The 17,647-nt window shown below is 49.4% G+C and overlaps 1 protein-coding gene across 4 annotated transcripts in view; it reads right to left on the bottom strand.

Annotated features, from left to right (window-relative positions):
- Positions 1–17,647, bottom strand: part of PBX1 (PBX homeobox 1) — a 131,753-nt gene that overhangs the window by 9,262 nt on the left and 104,844 nt on the right. For 2 of the 4 annotated variants that reach the window (XM_062003181.1, XM_062003182.1), the window contains 5 exons: positions 16,214–16,404; positions 15,181–15,316; positions 11,341–11,500; positions 3,878–3,990; positions 2,328–2,417 (listed from right to left, as the gene is read on the bottom strand). In XM_062003181.1, coding sequence (XP_061859165.1) covers positions 2,328–2,417; positions 3,878–3,990; positions 11,341–11,500; positions 15,181–15,316; positions 16,214–16,404 — 690 coding nt within the window. The remainder of the gene's footprint in view (positions 1–2,327; positions 2,418–3,877; positions 3,991–11,340; positions 11,501–15,180; positions 15,317–16,213; positions 16,405–17,647) is intronic. The other 2 variants (XM_062003183.1, XM_062003184.1) reach the window with 2 other exon arrangements.

The raw sequence follows: 17,647 nt of genomic DNA on the forward strand, positions 1-17,647 counted from the left end.
ATCCTCCACCAAGGACGGCAAACCCCAAGCGCCGTCTCTCCTGCCAAGGTTTACAGCGGTGGAGCTGGGCAACCTGCCGCTGACTTCCCAGCCCTGACGGGCTCCAGGGATGACTGAACCTCAGCCCCGTGCAGACATCTTTGTGACAGGGCTCCTGACTAGGTTTCGGCTCATCTCCTTCCAGCAGCCCACGGGGACGCTCGGGTGACGCAAGGACGGCAGCTTTCTGTGTCACTAGCAGCTTTCCTCTGCATCCTGCTGCTCTTCCTTGGCATGGAAGGGTACTGGGGAGATACAGGGAAACCCTGTCTGCTATGAGACAGCCACCTTGCCTGCGCTCAGCAGCTCCCCTTGCCCATGACCAATGCTTCCAGAGGGCAGCCAGGCTCCAGGGAGGACAAACTGGAGTCTATCAAGGGATGTGGCTTGAGTGGAAGACATTAAGTCACCAAAAAAAGCTACGGGCAGGAGCAGGCTGCCTGGGACACTGTGGGGAAGCAAAACATTTGGGGACAGAGAGACAGCCCAGAAAATGATTCCTAAACTACCTGCTCAGCTCTGGACTTCCCTATGCCTACACCTCAGCTTCATAAGGAAACAAGGTAGCACCCCAAAACCTAGGGGATCCCTTTGCCCACTTGCCAACAGGCCCTTCACTAAACATCATCCAATTTGGGCCAATTCGGTCTCCGATTCAGTCTCCAGTCCTCCCTGAAAACCAGCCTAAGGAGTCATCAGCTGGCACAATCCCTGTCTGGGAAACACAGAGGGCACCACAAGCTCCCAGTGCAGCTCATGGTAACGCTGGATCTCCCAGTAGCACAGCCAGGAATCTCCTCATCCCATTCAGTTTATGAGTTTCCACTATACCTCTATCTTCTCCTCTCCCCCACTGCCCCCTCCTTGCCTCATCATCCCTGGCAGCAACCATCTCCCCACAGATTTTGGCTCAGTCCAGCCCCCTGTTATTTTCCAAGCCAACTGCAACCGTTATCAGCTCAGTCTCTTTCCTTGGGGGTATTTTAATTTATACAAAAGTATCATCTCTTATCATGATCAGCCTGCAACTCATTTACTCTCCCAAGTATTAAAAAGCCAGAAAGGGAATAAATTCAGCACACCGAGAAGTTAATGTGGAACGATAGGCTCTTTCATGTGGCATTTCCAAGTGCCATTCCTGCAACGGGCTTATGTAACGAGACATAATTATCTGCACATGTTCAATTACATTACTTCACAAATCCTCCCTGCCTCTGCCTCCTGACGTCAGGCCGCCCGCTAAGCCCCGGTGCCCGCGGGAGAGGGAGCGCAGCCCCCCGTCCTGCTGCACCCCTCTCCCCACGCTGACGGCTCAAAGACGGTCACACTCAGCGTGACAAATGGCACAGTGCTTGCCCACAGGACCATCGTCCCATGGGGAGGACCACCCCAGCTCAACCTTCAACCTCCTCTACGGCGATGGCGACAGCCAGCCACATCCAGGGCCGGCCATCCCCTCCTCTGTGCCACGCTGGACACTGCTGCCACCACCCACTCAGTGCTCACAGCCTCCTTTTCTAGGCTGCCCTCTTCTCCCAGCTTGCTGTCACCGCCGCTGAGATGGCGGACGATTGATCTGAGAAATGAAGTTGGATTGCTGTCCCGAATCTACACCGGGTTCTCCTTGTGTGTGTCTGATCGATTTCCCCCTGTGCGACACAGCTTGTCGCTACGAATTTTCATGCTAGTCAGAACCCACCAGCGCACCCAAGAACAAGGAGAAGATGCTCCAGAGACCGCCCTCCCCCTCGCGTCCTCCCCCGGCCTGCTCGGGTGAGGTTCCCTCCGCTTGAGGTTGGTTTGTGGCTTTTTTCCTCTCCTCCTTTTACCCGCCATCGTTCTCGCCGCCAACCCTACCGGGTGCCAGCCGGGGACGGGTTATTTTTAGCCGGGTGCCGCGGGATGGTGCCACCGGCCTGGGCCGGGGTGTCGGCGGTGACATTCTGCACCACGGTGACGCGAGGTGTCACCTGTTTAGCAGCTCCTCTGGGCCCCGGCGCGCGTGGCCGCAGGTGCCAGGCGAACGCTGATGGGCTGTGACAGCCCGAGACGCCAGCTGCCTGCACGCAGCCTGCCCGGACGCCACTTTGTTTTGTGGGCAAAGCTCTGCCGTTGGCGTGACCGATACAGAAGCAATAAACTAGGTGACCGTAAAAGCAAAGACAAGTCCTACTAAGTGGCATTCTGAGCCCTATGGCTTTGAAATAATTGGTAGTGAGAGAACAAAAAACGAATCAAAAACCCCCACGAAAACAAGAGCCCGAGCCTGGATTGTTTTTTTCTCTTACACTGATGCCCTGCGGACTATACATCTGACTTGCTGCGAGTCCGTCACTGTATCCTCCTGTCTGGCTGATAACATGGCGAAGGGTATCCACCTAAACAGACCAACAACAACAAAGACACAAATTAGAGTGAATGAAAGGTTAAGTGGGCAAAGCCGCTTCGGTTCAGCTTTGGCAAGATAAAACCAGTCAAACAGTAATAATAATAATAATTATCGTAACGACAATAAAAAATAGAGGTTTACATTTAAAGAGGGGGTAAGAGAGAACCCACAGTTAAGTCTTCCAGTGAGAGCCGAGCCAGAGGACTGCTCCTGCCTCCCTCACCACCTCCCGCCTGCCCCGGTGGCCCCGTCACGCTTTCCTTGGCCCAAGTCTTTCCACAAGAAGAGCGGAGAGGGGAGAACAGCGTGGCAAGCGCCAGGGTGAGACCTCCTGGAGTACATCGTGCCTCACCATCGTGCTCCAGGACCCACGTTCCTACCCCTTTCCACCCTTCGTCCCCATGCACTGGAAAGCTCACAGCAGCAGCAGGAGGTCCTTGGAGTCGGTTGAGCGCCCTCGTTTCGGAGGGCCCAGAGAAAGCACATACCTACGATGGCAAAGGCCTCTGCAGCTCTCCTCTGGACACCCTGTTCCTCTCCCTGCACTCCCTCAGCTCAGCCCCGGCAGCAGCAGCGCACACCTCCTTGCCCATGGATGGCATGTCTGCTCTGCGCCCAGCACTGCCAGGGGTGCAGCCTCGGCTCTACACAGCTCTCCTGCCTGATACAGAAGGGTCAGAGTGGCTGTCGTCTCTCAACACAGTACAGAGCCTTAGACACTAGAGAGTGGAGTTATGGCATGTCTGGACATTGGATGGGAAGTGGGAGCGGGTTCCTGGTGATCTGAAATCTGTTCTTTTTTGCCCAAAGCGTGGGTCGATGTTTCAGTAATGCTGCTTAAAGCTCCCTCGCTCTGTCTTGCTGGTGTGTACGTGGGTGTTGTCAGTGCCTGTGCTTTGGGGAGTTGGGGACGTGGTGAACTGAATTAAAAAAATACATCTAGCTGTGCACTGCAACGTTTCTTGTCTTTCAGCAGACACCTGGTTTGGCATCAAAGGAGGAAGTGGAAGCCTTGTAAAACGAGACACCAGTCCAAACACCTAGCCCCGTCCCTTGGAAGAATAAAGCAAGTAGAACCTAAACCTCAGCTGCTTTTGTTTCAGCTCCTGCCTGTGCTTCTCTCCTAAACCTCCTCTCCTCCTAGTACGACTATCAAGCCAGAGCCAAATGCATTCACAAAGTGTGGGCAAGTCTCCTCAAGACCATGGTTGGGTGTTTGGTTTTGGTTTCTTTTGGATTGATTTTTTTTTGGTGGTTGTTGCTGTCGCTTTTTTTTGGTTGGTTGGTAGGTTTTTGGGTTTGGTTTGCCTTTTTTTAAGTGTTGGTTGGTTGGTTCGTTTGTGCTGGCTGAGATTTGCTCTTTTCAGAAGGGAGGGAGAAGTGCCAATACAATCAAAGGCTCCTCCAATACTAATGCATTCACTGGCAGTACATCGGATGGGTCCCTACCTGTGACTGCACGTTGGCTCCAACCTGGGCCCCTTGGTAAGAATCCCCATTGAGAGACTGCACGCTCATGAACAAATCTCCAGAGTTTGACATGTTAAAAGAACTGGAAGAACCTGGAAAGGAAAGAGTGAGGCACCTGAATCACAGAAAGGAAAAAGATCCACCCCATGACTCTCAGCCAAGAGGAAGGAACAACATGCAAAGCAACCACAAAAACAAAACACACGGTCAGGTTAGTAGTATGAAGAACAGAGCAAGCAAAAAATAAAAAAAGATGCACTCTTGAGGTTATTCAAAGCCACATGTTGTTACAGCTCAATGCCAAGAACATTCTTCAACAGCTCCTCAGCTGGAGGAAGGATTCTTCATGCTTTCAACTGAGACAAACAAAACCCAGCCTGGAGGATTCGGACAGCCCTTTCCCTTCATTTCAGGGCTTCAAAATCCCTCAGGCAGCTTTGAAAATCTCGTTTGCTGGAGGTGTCCACCTGGCAGACTGCACTGGAGAAGAGAATTACCCACGTCAGCCTCGCTACCGAGAGCAGAAGCCTTTGCGGCAGGGCAAACGAGGCCCACACGACTCGAGCGGCTCAGATGGCGGTGGGGGCGCCCACACCACGTTGCCCTGCGCGAGGGGGGTACATTCAGACACCCCCCAGCTCCAGGGCCAGAGGGGAAAGGTGTGTGGGGCTTGCCTTCAGGACATCAGGAACCCATCACCAGTGGCAACCGCAGCGCAACACAAAAACGTGAAGGCGCTCGGGCTAGAGTCCCAGCACCCGTCGTGTTGGCGAGTGTCTTTCATCGTGAAGGGCCGTGAGAGAGAACACCAGGGGGGCTGAGAGAACACCCCCTTGGGCCAGCTGCCCCAGAAGAACGAGCTCTGAAAGCAAATTCCCTGCTGCATGCACCAGTCGCCAACGTTATGCTAAGAGAATGACACCGGTGAAGACAACTGGGTGGGATCAGGAGGGAAAAAAACCACCACGAATGAAAAGGGGGAATAAAAAAAACACCCCGCCTTTGCAGAAACAAGGTTTTCTGCTTCCAGCTTTGAGATATCCGAGCACCTCCTCAACTGCTGAATGGGAGAAACAAACCCATCACATAGCTGGAAGGCGGGGAAGGAGGGAAGGGGGTTAAAAATAAATGTAAAGGTTGTATGGGATTATTTGAGAACTTGTCGTGCAGATCAGCGCGTTAAGTGTGAGACAGCTCAACGTGCAAGGGTTGGTTATATACATGACGTTAGCCTTGGAAAGGAGAGACTTCAGGGGCCCAGGTCAGCTACACTTTCAGCTACAACCCCAAACACACACTCATCATCTCTACTGCCACTTCTAACTGGGAAGACTGGCAACCACAGTCCTGGTGGAACTGCCCAACTATGGCTCATGCGTACGCTCTGAGAAACGCCTGGCAATCCCCCTCCCTTTGCTGTGGAGAGGGAAGAAACACCCTGGACAGGCCCTAGCTGTACCCTGGAGGTGGACAAGGAAGGCTCCTGTGAAGGAAGACCAGGTGGGAGGTCTATGCTGGAGACTTCATGCTGGCTAAACTCTCTGCTGCTCTTTTTGCAATGGGCTCTTTTGTCAGGTGCTGGCAATTCTCAGGATTGAAGGAAAGCAGAAACATCGCTGCTAGATACCACGCCCCAGACAGTCAAGGCAAAGACTCATCTTGAGCACAGTCAGTCTTGGATCAAGACCCTCCCACCAGTGCCTGAAAAGAGCAGAGCCAGGAATAGCTCATTGTGCTCACTGTCAACCCTGCCCAACCTGTTCCAGAGAACAATCCCACAGTGCTTCGTAAAATAACTGGGACTAGTCAGAAGGCAGCTGTAACCACCACCTCCTCTGCTCAGCTGGCAAAGGGCTCCTGTCACTTCCCGACCTCTCACGTTACTTGCTATTTTGAAAGGCAAAAACCTAGGGAAATGAGCTGGCAGACTGAGGATGGCCCACTCTGAAATGCTGAACCTTTTAGGCATGGAGGTGGGCACTTTTCACATACACAAAGACGCTTCCTACCTGGTTTTCTGAATGATCGCTTGGATGCTTAAAAAAATAAAAGCACAGGGCAGTAACGTAGCTTCACACTCCTGTAGTGGCTGAGAACCAAAGGACTTTGCAGCTACTGCTCAGAAGCAGCAGAGAATAATCTCCTGTTCTTTTAAGGTGAACAGAGACCACACAAATAAGCACTGGTAGAGGTGGGAAGAGGACTTGGGAATCCCTGAGCACCTGATCAGACACCACTGAGCAGACCAACACTCAGCAGAGCAACATTTCATCCCACCTTCTCCCACCAAAATAAAAACATAACAATAATAACAAATAAAAATGCCACCATTAACTGATATTTTACTGAAACTTAACAAACCTGGCTGTAAAATTGAGACTAGGAGAGACGAAATAAAAATCAACAGGCACAAAACTCTTAAGTTCTGAAGAGCACTGGTGTCTTGGAAATCATGAGGAGCACTGGAGATGTCACTTACAAGATATACACTGCTATTGGCATGGGATATTTTTACAATATATGTGCATATCTAACCAGTAAATATGTCTTGCCGCTGATGTGGATGCAAAGATAAATATGCGCATAGCAATGGCCCTGCGTGAACAGTGGCGTCTGTGTCAGAGCCCTGACTGCAGAGAGGCTCTGCTGCTTCAGCACTGCCCTGTCTCTGGAGCGGCTACGTGTGAAAATTACGATGGCCCACAGTCTCAGAGATGTGGCTACGAGGGGCTGATGGGCTGCAGTGGGAGAGGGGGCAGGAATGTGAAGAGTCTCAAACATTAAAGACTACGGTATCCTCCATACACACAGGATCCCAGAACACAAGAGGAGGCTCCATCATAAATCTAATCTGTCCTTCTGAAAGGCTTCCTTGTGAACACACCAAAGGTCTTCAGTGGCCATTATTTGACCTGGGTCTCCTCAAGAACTGAGAGGTAACAACTATCTTTCAGCTTGCGAACCCAGGAGAGGAAAGGGCTCTGATCTTGGCATGGAAGCCCCTTGATGCTACCATGTGTGGGCAAAAAAAACCCCAATCCCAACTAACACAAAAACACCAGAGAAAAATCTCCCACTTTTCATGACCTGTAGCAGCGTGGAACAGTGGTTCACCTTCAGCATCCAGACATTTCGTCAAACCCACGACCTAACACCACTGTTACTTAGCGCTGAGTCTTTAATCAGGTCATCACCAGCTTCAGAAGGAGTGCTGTAAAAATGTTCAAATGAGCTTTGGCAGTCAGGTCTTGCCACTGGGTGAAAGTCTACCTGAAAACAATGCCTACAAAGCGATCTCTTCCACCCTGAACATTTCTGATGAGCAAAACCCACTTCAAGTTTGCCTCCAACTCAAAAACGTTCACAAGGTTGACCATTGGTGTTTCTTACACCGCTTCTCCAGCTTTTCTAGTCCCGACAGTCTCAACTTCAACCTTTAATTTTCCAGGCCTTCATTACAAGTCCTTTTCTCTAATGTATTCAAACAGCATCAAAAATAAACCAACACAGTAATGGTGTTCACTGGAGCTGAAATCAAGCCATCTTCATCTCCTTCCTCATACCACCTACCACCAATGAGACAGAGATCAGCACACCGAACCACTGAGGTCAACTCTGGTCACATACACAAGACTTCCAGTCAGCGTCAATGGCAATATTGTATACACATTGAGAGCACAGAATTTACCCTCCCTGTAACTTTTCCTTGTGTTTCTACCATGGTCAAAGACGAGGGAAGAGCTTGATGATCCAGTCTGATAGCAGGTTTAAAAGCCTGGGATGACCTAGGAGTACACTGGTTCTTTTCCACTTGCCAACTGACACTCAAGACAGTGAGACCGTGACCACAACAGCTTCTCTGCTGAAGCATGGTCCTCTCTGGTGACATGCTCTGGGCAAGTGATTGCCACAAATGGAGGAAGGCAGACAGAAGAAGGTAACAGCAATCAGGCCCATGCCTGATGAAGTACCTTTCCAGACAGCACAATACCCTCAATCAGCAGCTTTGCAAGAAGATTTTTACAAACTGAAAGGGTGAGAAGGTAAAAATCCAATTCAGGACAATTCTGGCTCCTTTTCATGAAGATTTCACTGGATGTCATCACCTGTGTATGGCCCTTGAGGACCCTGCTTGGCAAAAGGGTCTGCCCACATAAAATAGCTTTCATTTGCCATGTGGTTTTTGTGCTGAGATTGTCCAGGCAATCAAAGCGAGGATGGGGAGTTGTTAGCCCAAATGAGCCAGACATCTCAGCTTATTTGAACATCTGGCTGATAAAGCCCAACTGTGCGTATTCAGGATGAAAAGGTGTTTGACATTCAGGCCTGGGTGACTGAGGATGGGGGACCCTGCTCTGAACATGCCAGATGGCCAGACAGATGCAATCCTTGCCCTTGTCAATGTGTGGCCAATCTCTTTGACTGACTGTAGCCATTCACTGATCTCCAGTAACATGGGTATCAACGCAGAGAACAGATGGGCCTGTGCAGCCACGGCAGAAATGAATTTAACTCCTGTCCCAGGTCCCATCGCATCCAATTCCACCTCCTCTTCCAATAGCACAGCCCTCCAGGGATTACGTTGCTGGTAGCTTCTTTCTCATGACCTGTCCTCTGCCTATTCTCTTTCTTTCCACATGCCTTATATTTAAACCAGAAGGTCTTACAAATCCCCAGCAAATGTCTTTGCTCAGGCTCCTTCCTCACCAAAGTCTCAGCCAATGATCTGAAAAGAGAAAGAAGTCCAGAGTGTAAAAGGACAAGGATGATCCATCTCAGTCTTTCACCTCTTCATCTCCTTTCACGTTCCTCCCAGGGCAACCCAGTACATCTGGATGGCTCATGGCCCCTGACATCATCCTAAATCGTCCACAGGCAAGTATTTCAGTCCTAGCATGCAGAAGAAGGCTTCTTGCTGCTAGCACCTGCAGGACAACCTGAAGTAGGGGAAGTCACACGACTCCAGATGTCTTCAGGATGTGCCTTTGCCCCACAGTGCAGCAATGCAGGGATGCTTGACTGAACTGTTACAGCTTCATGGTACAGTCAGGAAGATTTCAGCCTGAGATGACACTGTTGGAGATAAAATCCAGTTGTCTTCTCAGTAGAGGACTTACAGGGACATCCAAACCCACTGTATCTGCAAGCTGACCCAGAGACTGATGCAGTGTTGACATCGGGGCCTCCGTGCTGCTCTTCCACTCCTGCAGAATACCAGCAGGGTGATGGGGCCTGGGCTAGGTTAGAAATACTTGGCTTCTAGCAGAAATAGGATCTCATGGCTCTTGAGCACCCTCAAACTGAGGGGACCACCTTTAGCACCAAGCCACATTAGGCATGTGAAAGGAGGTCAATGTTTCTGGAGTGCAGACAAGTGAGCCAGAAAGAGGACCCAGGAGCTCAAGTCTTAGCTGTTAATAACAAGACTGTTTGTCCTTCCTTGAAAGGGAAGTGTTATCCAGGGATTATCTGAGCTGTTTACTGCAGGATATCGGCCAATTTATCTTTGAAACAGCCGTGTTACTGCCTGTGGGGAAGACGAAGGAACAGCCTGGCACCAGAGCACTATTTAACTGGGCAGGCACTTGGGAAATGCCTATTCCACTACACACAGGCCAGATCCAAACCCTCTTAAGCAGTCTGAAGCTCTTCTCTTTGCTATTCCAGATCTTTGGATATGACTCCAGTTGAAGAAAGAGGAAAAGAAGGAAAGTTGTGTCTCTTTGGTCCAAGCTGCTGTGGAATGCAGCACAGCATGGCAGGCGGCAGGCATCTCCACCACACTCAACTCTGCTCTCCACCCTCCAGCTTCTTCTACAGTGGGGTGTTAACATCCAGACATTCCCACCTCAGCAGGTATTTTGAGTGAGCTCCTTGGAAAAGATGACATTTTTTTAAACTGCAGCTAAATCTTCAGCAGTTCAAACAATGGATGGAAAAGGGGAAAACAAAGAAGCAAACAAACAAAAATAATTAAAAAGGGAAAAAGAAAAATCCTCCTGATTGTTTGACCCTGAAAAACTCTTCCACATCCATTGCTTGTCTCTTTAGCCTGTGCATAATGGACTGCCTTTGCCTCCTCGTTGCAAGGTTGGTTTGGGAGATCAGCCAGAGACCCATGCCACTGATCCCTCCCTTTGTTTGACCTCTGGCTCTCCACTTGCCGCTCTGATCCTCCAGATTTGTGGGGAATTCTGGGCTGCAACTCCTCTGCTACCTGTCCCAGGCAGCCTTGTGCTCACTCTGGAAGTTATGTCCTGATAGCAATCAGCATGGTGTGGACCCATGGTCTACTTAACACTCAGCTTCTCCTGCTGCCCACCATCCTCTCTGCTCTCCCACCATCTCCTTCCTCTTAGCAGCCCACCTGGTAGCAGCAAGCATCATGCCCCAGTGAAAGGGTACCATGAGCTCAAAGGCACAAGAGTGGCACATTTCCACTCTCCTTCCCACCCCTAAAAAGAAAACAGGCACACAGATATTTCCACGGACAACATGGCACCCACAAAGTTCACTTTTTTCCTCCTTTTGAACAAATCCCAGTCTTCCATCTCGCTTGGGAGTGGAGCACAACCAGCTGACTGCAGCCTGGGATCATTTTTGGGTTGGCCATCCTTGTGGCAGCCTTGTGGCACCACATCATTCTCTAGCAGAGGAGTTGCAATCTGGGAAAGGGCTCTGTGCCTTTGACCCTCAAAACAGACAAATGGAAACCACAGCAAATGGGCAGGAAAGGGGGAAAGGGAAGAGAAGGGAATGACCCATGGATTTCTTTGTCTTGGGCTGACACAAAGGGAAAATAAAATCCACACAGAGCACACTTGCAGGCGATCCAGATACTGTCATGTAAGCAATCAATCAGAGGTAGCCACAACAGAAAGAAAAATCAAAGGATAAAAATGTACCCCAAATCAACCTTCAGAATGGCATGAGTCAGGCTGTCCCAGAAATGCTGGGGATTACCCACCATGGCCACTCATGCTTTCAGCCCCAGTGAAATAAAGTCATTGCACAACCATTTCTTCATTGTGTATTTCTTCCTCCCCACATAACGCAAGCAATCCCAGCAAACTTTTATTTCCAGACTCCATTTCTGGTTTTTGTGTTTAGCACCCATGCATACAAACCCCCAAAGAGGCACCATCAGTCACAAGCTCCGACCACATCAGTTTTCCACCAAAAAAACAGAACAGGGAAGGAGAAGAGAAAGAAAAGAAGGGAAAACAAAAAAAAGAGGGAGAAAAAAGGAGAGAAAATAAAGTACCCTCCCCCAAATCAAACCCACCTCTCTTCTCTTGTTTTTTAAAGACCAATCAAAACCAGAAAATTAAAATGGAAATAATCAAAAGGAGAAAACAGGAAAGAGATTAGAGGGAGGTGAGGAAACAAACCAAAAAACGAACACTAACGACCCAAAATAAAAACAAAAACCAAAAACTAACCAGCTGAATTGGGAGTTGAGGGTGAGTTAGCCTGGCTTCCATGGGCTGACACATTGGTAGCCGTGACAGCCGTTTTGGCAGCATAAATATTGGCTTCCTCTTGAAATTTACCTATGTTCTTCTTGTACCGGATTCTCTTATTTCCAAACCAGTTTGATACCTAGAGTGAGTTTAAGAGAAGAGAAAGACGTTAACGTTTCAGCTCTGGTGAGCGTGGCTGGGTGAGGAAGGTAGATGAGGTCAGATGAGGTTAAGTACACCCTTTTTCAACCCCCCTCCTTTTTTTCCTAGCTGTGGAAACAAACACCTTCTAACCTGTGTGTGCCCCAGCACGCCTGGCCAAGGTGCTGGGACCCCTTGAGGGTGCTGGGTTTGTGCAGATATGTCTGGTTGCTCTACGGATGGGATGTCCATGAACAGAGTGCCCCAGGGATGGCTAGACTCCCCCCATGAAAATATCAGATGGGTTTAAAAAAGACCTGAGAAAGTTGAATGACCCTGGAATTTCAGAGTTTGAAAACAGGTGTGTGTAATTTTGAAACTTTTCCTTTGTCTCCTCCTCATATCCCTTGGACAGGGACAGATGACCTTATTCCCAGATGCCCCTTCTCCTCCCTTTGCAGAAGTCAGTGTGGCTTTCAAGGAGAACATCCAACAAATTTACTCAGACCTGGATGACTCAGAAAATTACCTTGATCACTGCAGATCTGCTTTTGATCCATCTGAGTGAAATAAGTGCAAAAGGCCAGAAGTGGATGCTCTTCATCCAGCTGAACTCAGCTTCATACAGTTTAGCACGAGCCACTAAATAAACCCAGAGCTTCAGGGGACGGCTAAAGAGGGAGCAAGGGCTTGTTGGAAAACCTAACTTTGGTCCCAGGAAACGAGTGTGTCCCTTGGAAGGGGGCAGGAGTATTTTCCATTGTTTGTCCTGAGACCAGTGCGGGCTTCACGTGTCTAAGGACCTAGAAGTGTGCTGAATGGGGCTGGTGGATTTATTTTAACAAATAAACCATAAAGAAGCAGGATGAAAGCCTTCACAAGTCATGAGGGTGGCTGAAAATGATGGGCCAGACCTGAAGGCAGAACTACGTGGTACAGCTCCGCTCACACCAGTTCTGGTGAAAGCTGTTTCCCTGTGCCTGCAGCAGTGCAAGGCACAGACCTCAGAAAGCCTCAAGGAGAGGTCTGAGCTGTAATCCTCAGTGTTAGGCTGTTATCCCGGCATCAGGAGTATGAATGCTTGACAGAAAGGCCACTTGGACAACGTGCCAGGTGTCTGGTTAAGTATCTCAAAGTTTGCACATCAGAGGTTCACAGCACAGTGACAGACTAACTCCGAAGCCTGTGAAACCAGACTGTGGTATCTGTCCAGAACTGCCTCCCAGGGAAGATTTCAGAATACCTTCTGAGTCACCACCAACTTGGTGTTTCCCAAATCCCTGCTGCTGATAATCCTGTTCTCTTGTGGGTTCACATTGTGCTGAACAATTTCAGAGAAGACGTGGGAAACAGTTAACCTACAGTTTGGGAAGCAGCTTTTAGCTTCTTCTTCAACAACAATAAACACGGAAAACCACAGGAATGTCTTCCTACACGCAGGTCTCTAAGTAGAAGACAACTTCCAGCTGCTACTGACCTTGTCTGAGAAAGCTCAGCAAGATGAAGAGAATAGGCAAATGCTAAAGGATGCTGAAGCTCTCCTGGAAGACTTCCAACACTCCTAAGATTGCTTGGAGCCGCAATCTTGAGCTAGCACATCAACCTCTTTGGTGGGACTCCAAGGACATTCTTCCTTTGCTTGCTGGTGAGCAAGTACATCTGTGCTCCTCCTTCCAAATGGACTGCCTGAGCACCAAGACACATCAGACAATACTGGATATTCATCCTGGGAAGCTCATGATTTTCTCCTCATCTTAGGGCAATTGTTTTGGCTTGGGTGTAGATAACTCAAACCACACGCTTTAATTCCTACCCTGCTTTGTCTCTGCCATGCTCCTAGAGCATTCAGCAGCTTCTACACAGAAGTGTCTTCACCTACCAATTTACCTGCTACAGAACTGCAAGTATCCAATCCTGCACCGCTGCAGAGTGGGAAAAAATATAACCTGCAGAGACTCCTGGGAGGCAAAAGGTAGTAACTCAGATCAGCACCCAACCCAGATCTGGGAGTGAACATTTTGAAAGCACCAGGAGCAGGTGTTGTTTGCAAGGAGTTCCATTTCATGTCCTGGTGCGTTGTCTCCTTAATGACAATGTACTCTTTCACGATCTTCCCATTTGGCCATTTCTCTACAGCTCTTCTGGCTTCAACTGCTGAGGCCAGTGGGTGATGTCTGAGCCCCACAGGGAAGGAAGCTGGGCTAAACAGCCACTATGATCAATCTTCATTTTAAAACTTGTGAAGCAAAGAACCTGCCTGTCCCGGTCAGCCTTTGAGATCTACTCTGCTCATGACGTGCACGGGTTCATGCTGTCCCATGTTCTCACTTAACCTCAGTAAAAACACAGATCCAGATGTGTGTTTCTACCTTCTCTGGATGAAGAAGGAAGGGAGATCCTGGACACAGGCACAAAGCAGCCTTGATACTGCACGGTCAAAGAAGTGCAGCATTTCTCCTGGGTATCTTCTCTTTGCGAGGGAAAAGTTGTAAGTGTGAACAGATGAATTAAAAGTGAGAGGGGGAAGCATCAGGACAGCTGTAGTTTTACTTAAGCCAATATGTGCTGTCTCTCATAGGTAATTCTGAGCAGAATCAACATTTGGGTCTTCTGACTCAGGGGATGCAATTGGAATCACTCAGCAGGCATTCAACGCAGTGACGACACCTACCCTTGGATGCTGTTGCTCCTGCAGAAGGCAGACATGCTCTCACAAGGACACCAGATGCTAAAGCTGTCTTCAGTTTACTCAAGTGAGGAGCAGGCATGTGCCTGGGGCTGGGAAGCGGCCAAAGATGGGGAATGCAATGGGAGCCTAGAGGGAGCACTAAACTCACATGAGGACCAGACTACCACAGGCCATGTAGGTTGGCTTTCAATCACACAGTTTGCTCCAGGAAGTGAGGAAATAAAGAAGTGCAGGCCTATGCAACATACAGCGGAATGCTTTAAGGGCTGACTGAACCCCCCACAAGTTCCAGAAGCTCCCAGGTCAAAGCTGCAGACTCTAAGAACTATGTGTCTGCCCTGACTGTATGAAAATAATTCAATTTGTCTTTATTGACCACCTTCTTTTGAGGGATAAGCAAGTCAGGGGGACATCAGGGAGACATCATGTTCTGCAGTACAAGAGTAATGAGACAGAAATAACCCTGAGAAAGCCCACCCTCCTTGAGCACAAACTGTAACCATTACCCTGTCTGTCCCAAACCCTTCCCATCTGGACCTTGTCCATTCTACCTCATCGAGCAAAATCTGTGCAATTCTTCCTTATAGCCTTCAAATCCCTTGGCTTGAAGAATAGACTGGCAGCTCAAATAAGCTCTTCTTGCAAGCTAGCTCAGCACTAAGTCCCCGAGGTGAAGACTTGGCCTCTGTGGGTCATGCCACATGATTTCTTTGCTGTTAAGACCTCAGCTGCACACACAGTCATTGCTCCATGAAGTCTTCATCCCTTCTAAATCCTCGCCCAAACTCTCCTTTCCCATATTGGCTTCAATTTCCAAGCCTGCCATCTGCCCTCTCACCCATTCACACTAACTTGTGCTAAACTCACTTAGTAATTAAATACTCAACTCTGAGGCATGACTGACTCGAATGAGGCACAGAGCCTCCTTCACCACTCTCAGGTTTCCCATTAGCAGCAGTGTCTTTGCTGTTACTTCAGAGCGCCCTCACCTGTGAGACTGTGATGCCACATTTCTTGGCTAGCTCTTCTTTGGCTTCCTCACTGGGGTAAGGGTTGCTGAGATGGGAATAGAAATACTCATTCAGGATTTCCGTAGCCTGCTTGTTGAAGTTTCGTCTCTTCCGCCTTTAGTATGAAGAAAGAGGGGGAACAGAAGGAAAAGGAAAGGGAATCAGTGCTATGGATCCAGAAATCGGAATGCAATTTCAACTCTGACTTTCCCCAACTTCCCTCCCTCTTACTCCTGAACAGTGCAATAGACCAGCCAGGAAGCTTCTCATCTGTACCTTGCTGGTGACTCCTCTCTCAATGCCCTTCAAGGCAAGTCTCTGCCTCAAATTATCACTGTATTCTCTAGCTCACAGAAGAGTCTTAAAATTGGCACTCACTCCTCCATCTGGGAAGGTGACTTGACACCTGGCTGCCCTGGCCAAAGATATCACTGCTATTCTGCAAAGCTCCATGCTGAGAAAGCAGCATTGGCTATATCCCTGGGCATATCTGTTCCATTTACAGCTGGGCATTATGTGTCTGCTACCTCCTCCCTCACACCCTCAGTGTAGCTGCCTCTCCTCCCAATACCAAACTGCCCAATCCACAACCAGCTTGGAAGCAGGGAGTGAAATAATTCTACAGCAAATCAAAAACATGGGACAATAGAAACATAAGGAAAAGAACAGGAACCTGGAGGGGACAGGATGGACTGGGAGATTAGCTTTCATTCCTAACTGAAGTGCATATTTTCATCACAGAGGTTTGTTGGAATACACCAATTTTCCTTCTGTCACAGCAAAACCAGGATGTGCAGTTCTCAAGATATAGCTGGGAGCTTCTCTGAGACAGAAGGTCTTGAACTGCTGTCCTCTCCCCTGCTGAGCCATAGACAGCTAAAGGATAAGGAAGGTAGCCCCTGTGGCTCGAGAACAAGAGACTGCAGTTCTTCAGAACCTCAAGACACCTCTCCCAGGCCTGAACAATACTGCACAGTGGGTGGGGAGAGAAGGTTTGACGGGTTGAACTCACCGTGCGTCCAGAAATCGTGAGCGCAGGATCATAACGGCTTCACATGTGCTTTGCTTCAGCTGCATCTGGATGGAGCTGAACTTGCGGTGGATGATGCTCACCATCCGCTCGATCTCCTTGGGTGAGATGGGTCGCGTCCGGCTCTGCTCGCGTAGCAAGTTCATCACATGAGTGGTGAATTCGTTGCATGCCTGGGATGGCAAGAAAAGCAAAAGAAACCCCGGGATCGGAAGGTCATTCGATGGCGCCGAGGACAGTGCCGAGGCACCGCTGCTAAGGAAGGAGATGTGAGTGCAGGCCTCGATGGCTGGGGCCTTTCAGGACAGAGCCAGAGCAAGTGTGCTGGCTCTCAGGAGAGAGTGAATAAGCAGAGGGCATGAAGGACTCCTAACAAATACGTTGAGAAAGGCAGAAGTCAGTGGTTGGGCCTAGATGATCTTAAAGGTCTTTTCGAACCATAACGATTCTGTGATTGAGTTTTCTATCAGGGATGGAACTGGGGCACGTGAAGCCCTAGGATTCATAGAAAGCATGAAGGAGTCCCAGTCGCTGCTTTTCTGGATGGGACTGGAGGAGCTATAGATGTATTTGAGGAGGACCATGAGCCTTTTGACCTGCTGCCCCTCCTCTCACTGCCCTAGCTGGACCTCAGCACCATGTGTCCTGCAGAGCTTCTTGTGCTTCACAGGAGCAGCTCCCAGAGAGACAAAGCTCTTCTCTGCGCCCTTGGCACATCAGATAAGAAGTAAATAACAATAATAATTAAAGCCTGAGTGAGGCAGGAGCTCTGACAGGTAAGGACAAGTAGGTAATAATCCCAATTAGTTTGCTGCTGGCACAGCACCGTCTGACTACTCCGGCTGTCCCCAAGCTGCACTGTGAGAACAGGGGGTCAGGGGGACAAGGAAGGGATTTTGAGGCTGGATGAAGACCATTTCACTGTCCTCTCCTCCTTCCCCAGAACCACCTCATGGGCATGACAGGCTCCTCCAACTCCCCCAGCCATGCCCCGAAAAAAAGGTGGAGAGCAGCACTTGGACACTGGCAGCTCGAGAAGCCTTCAGTGCTCCTGGGACATGGGCAGCTGCTCTGGAGACAGTGTTCCTAGTTCCCACCCCACAATGGAGAAAAAGTGGCTAGGAGGGGAAAGAAACACTGATTTTCTGGACTGGTGACATGGGCTTGACTTAATATCTCCCAGCCCACTCTTCCAAGCTGAATCTCCACCCACAGCTCAGACCTAACAAGGAGACATCCCTGAGGTTAGCAGAGCCCCTCCAATTGCCCATCACCAGCCTCAGCTGACAGCTCCCATCTCCTGGGGAAAGCACTGGCTATGAGAGCTCTCAGCTGGGTGCCTCTTTGCTCCCAGATGCCTGAGCAATTTCAGCTCATCTCCTCTTGGCGTGAAATAAAGAGCAATAAAGGCAAAAC

This window comes from Colius striatus, chromosome 10 (assembly GCF_028858725.1).
Source record: "Colius striatus isolate bColStr4 chromosome 10, bColStr4.1.hap1, whole genome shotgun sequence".
NCBI lineage: Eukaryota > Metazoa > Chordata > Aves > Coliiformes > Coliidae > Colius > Colius striatus.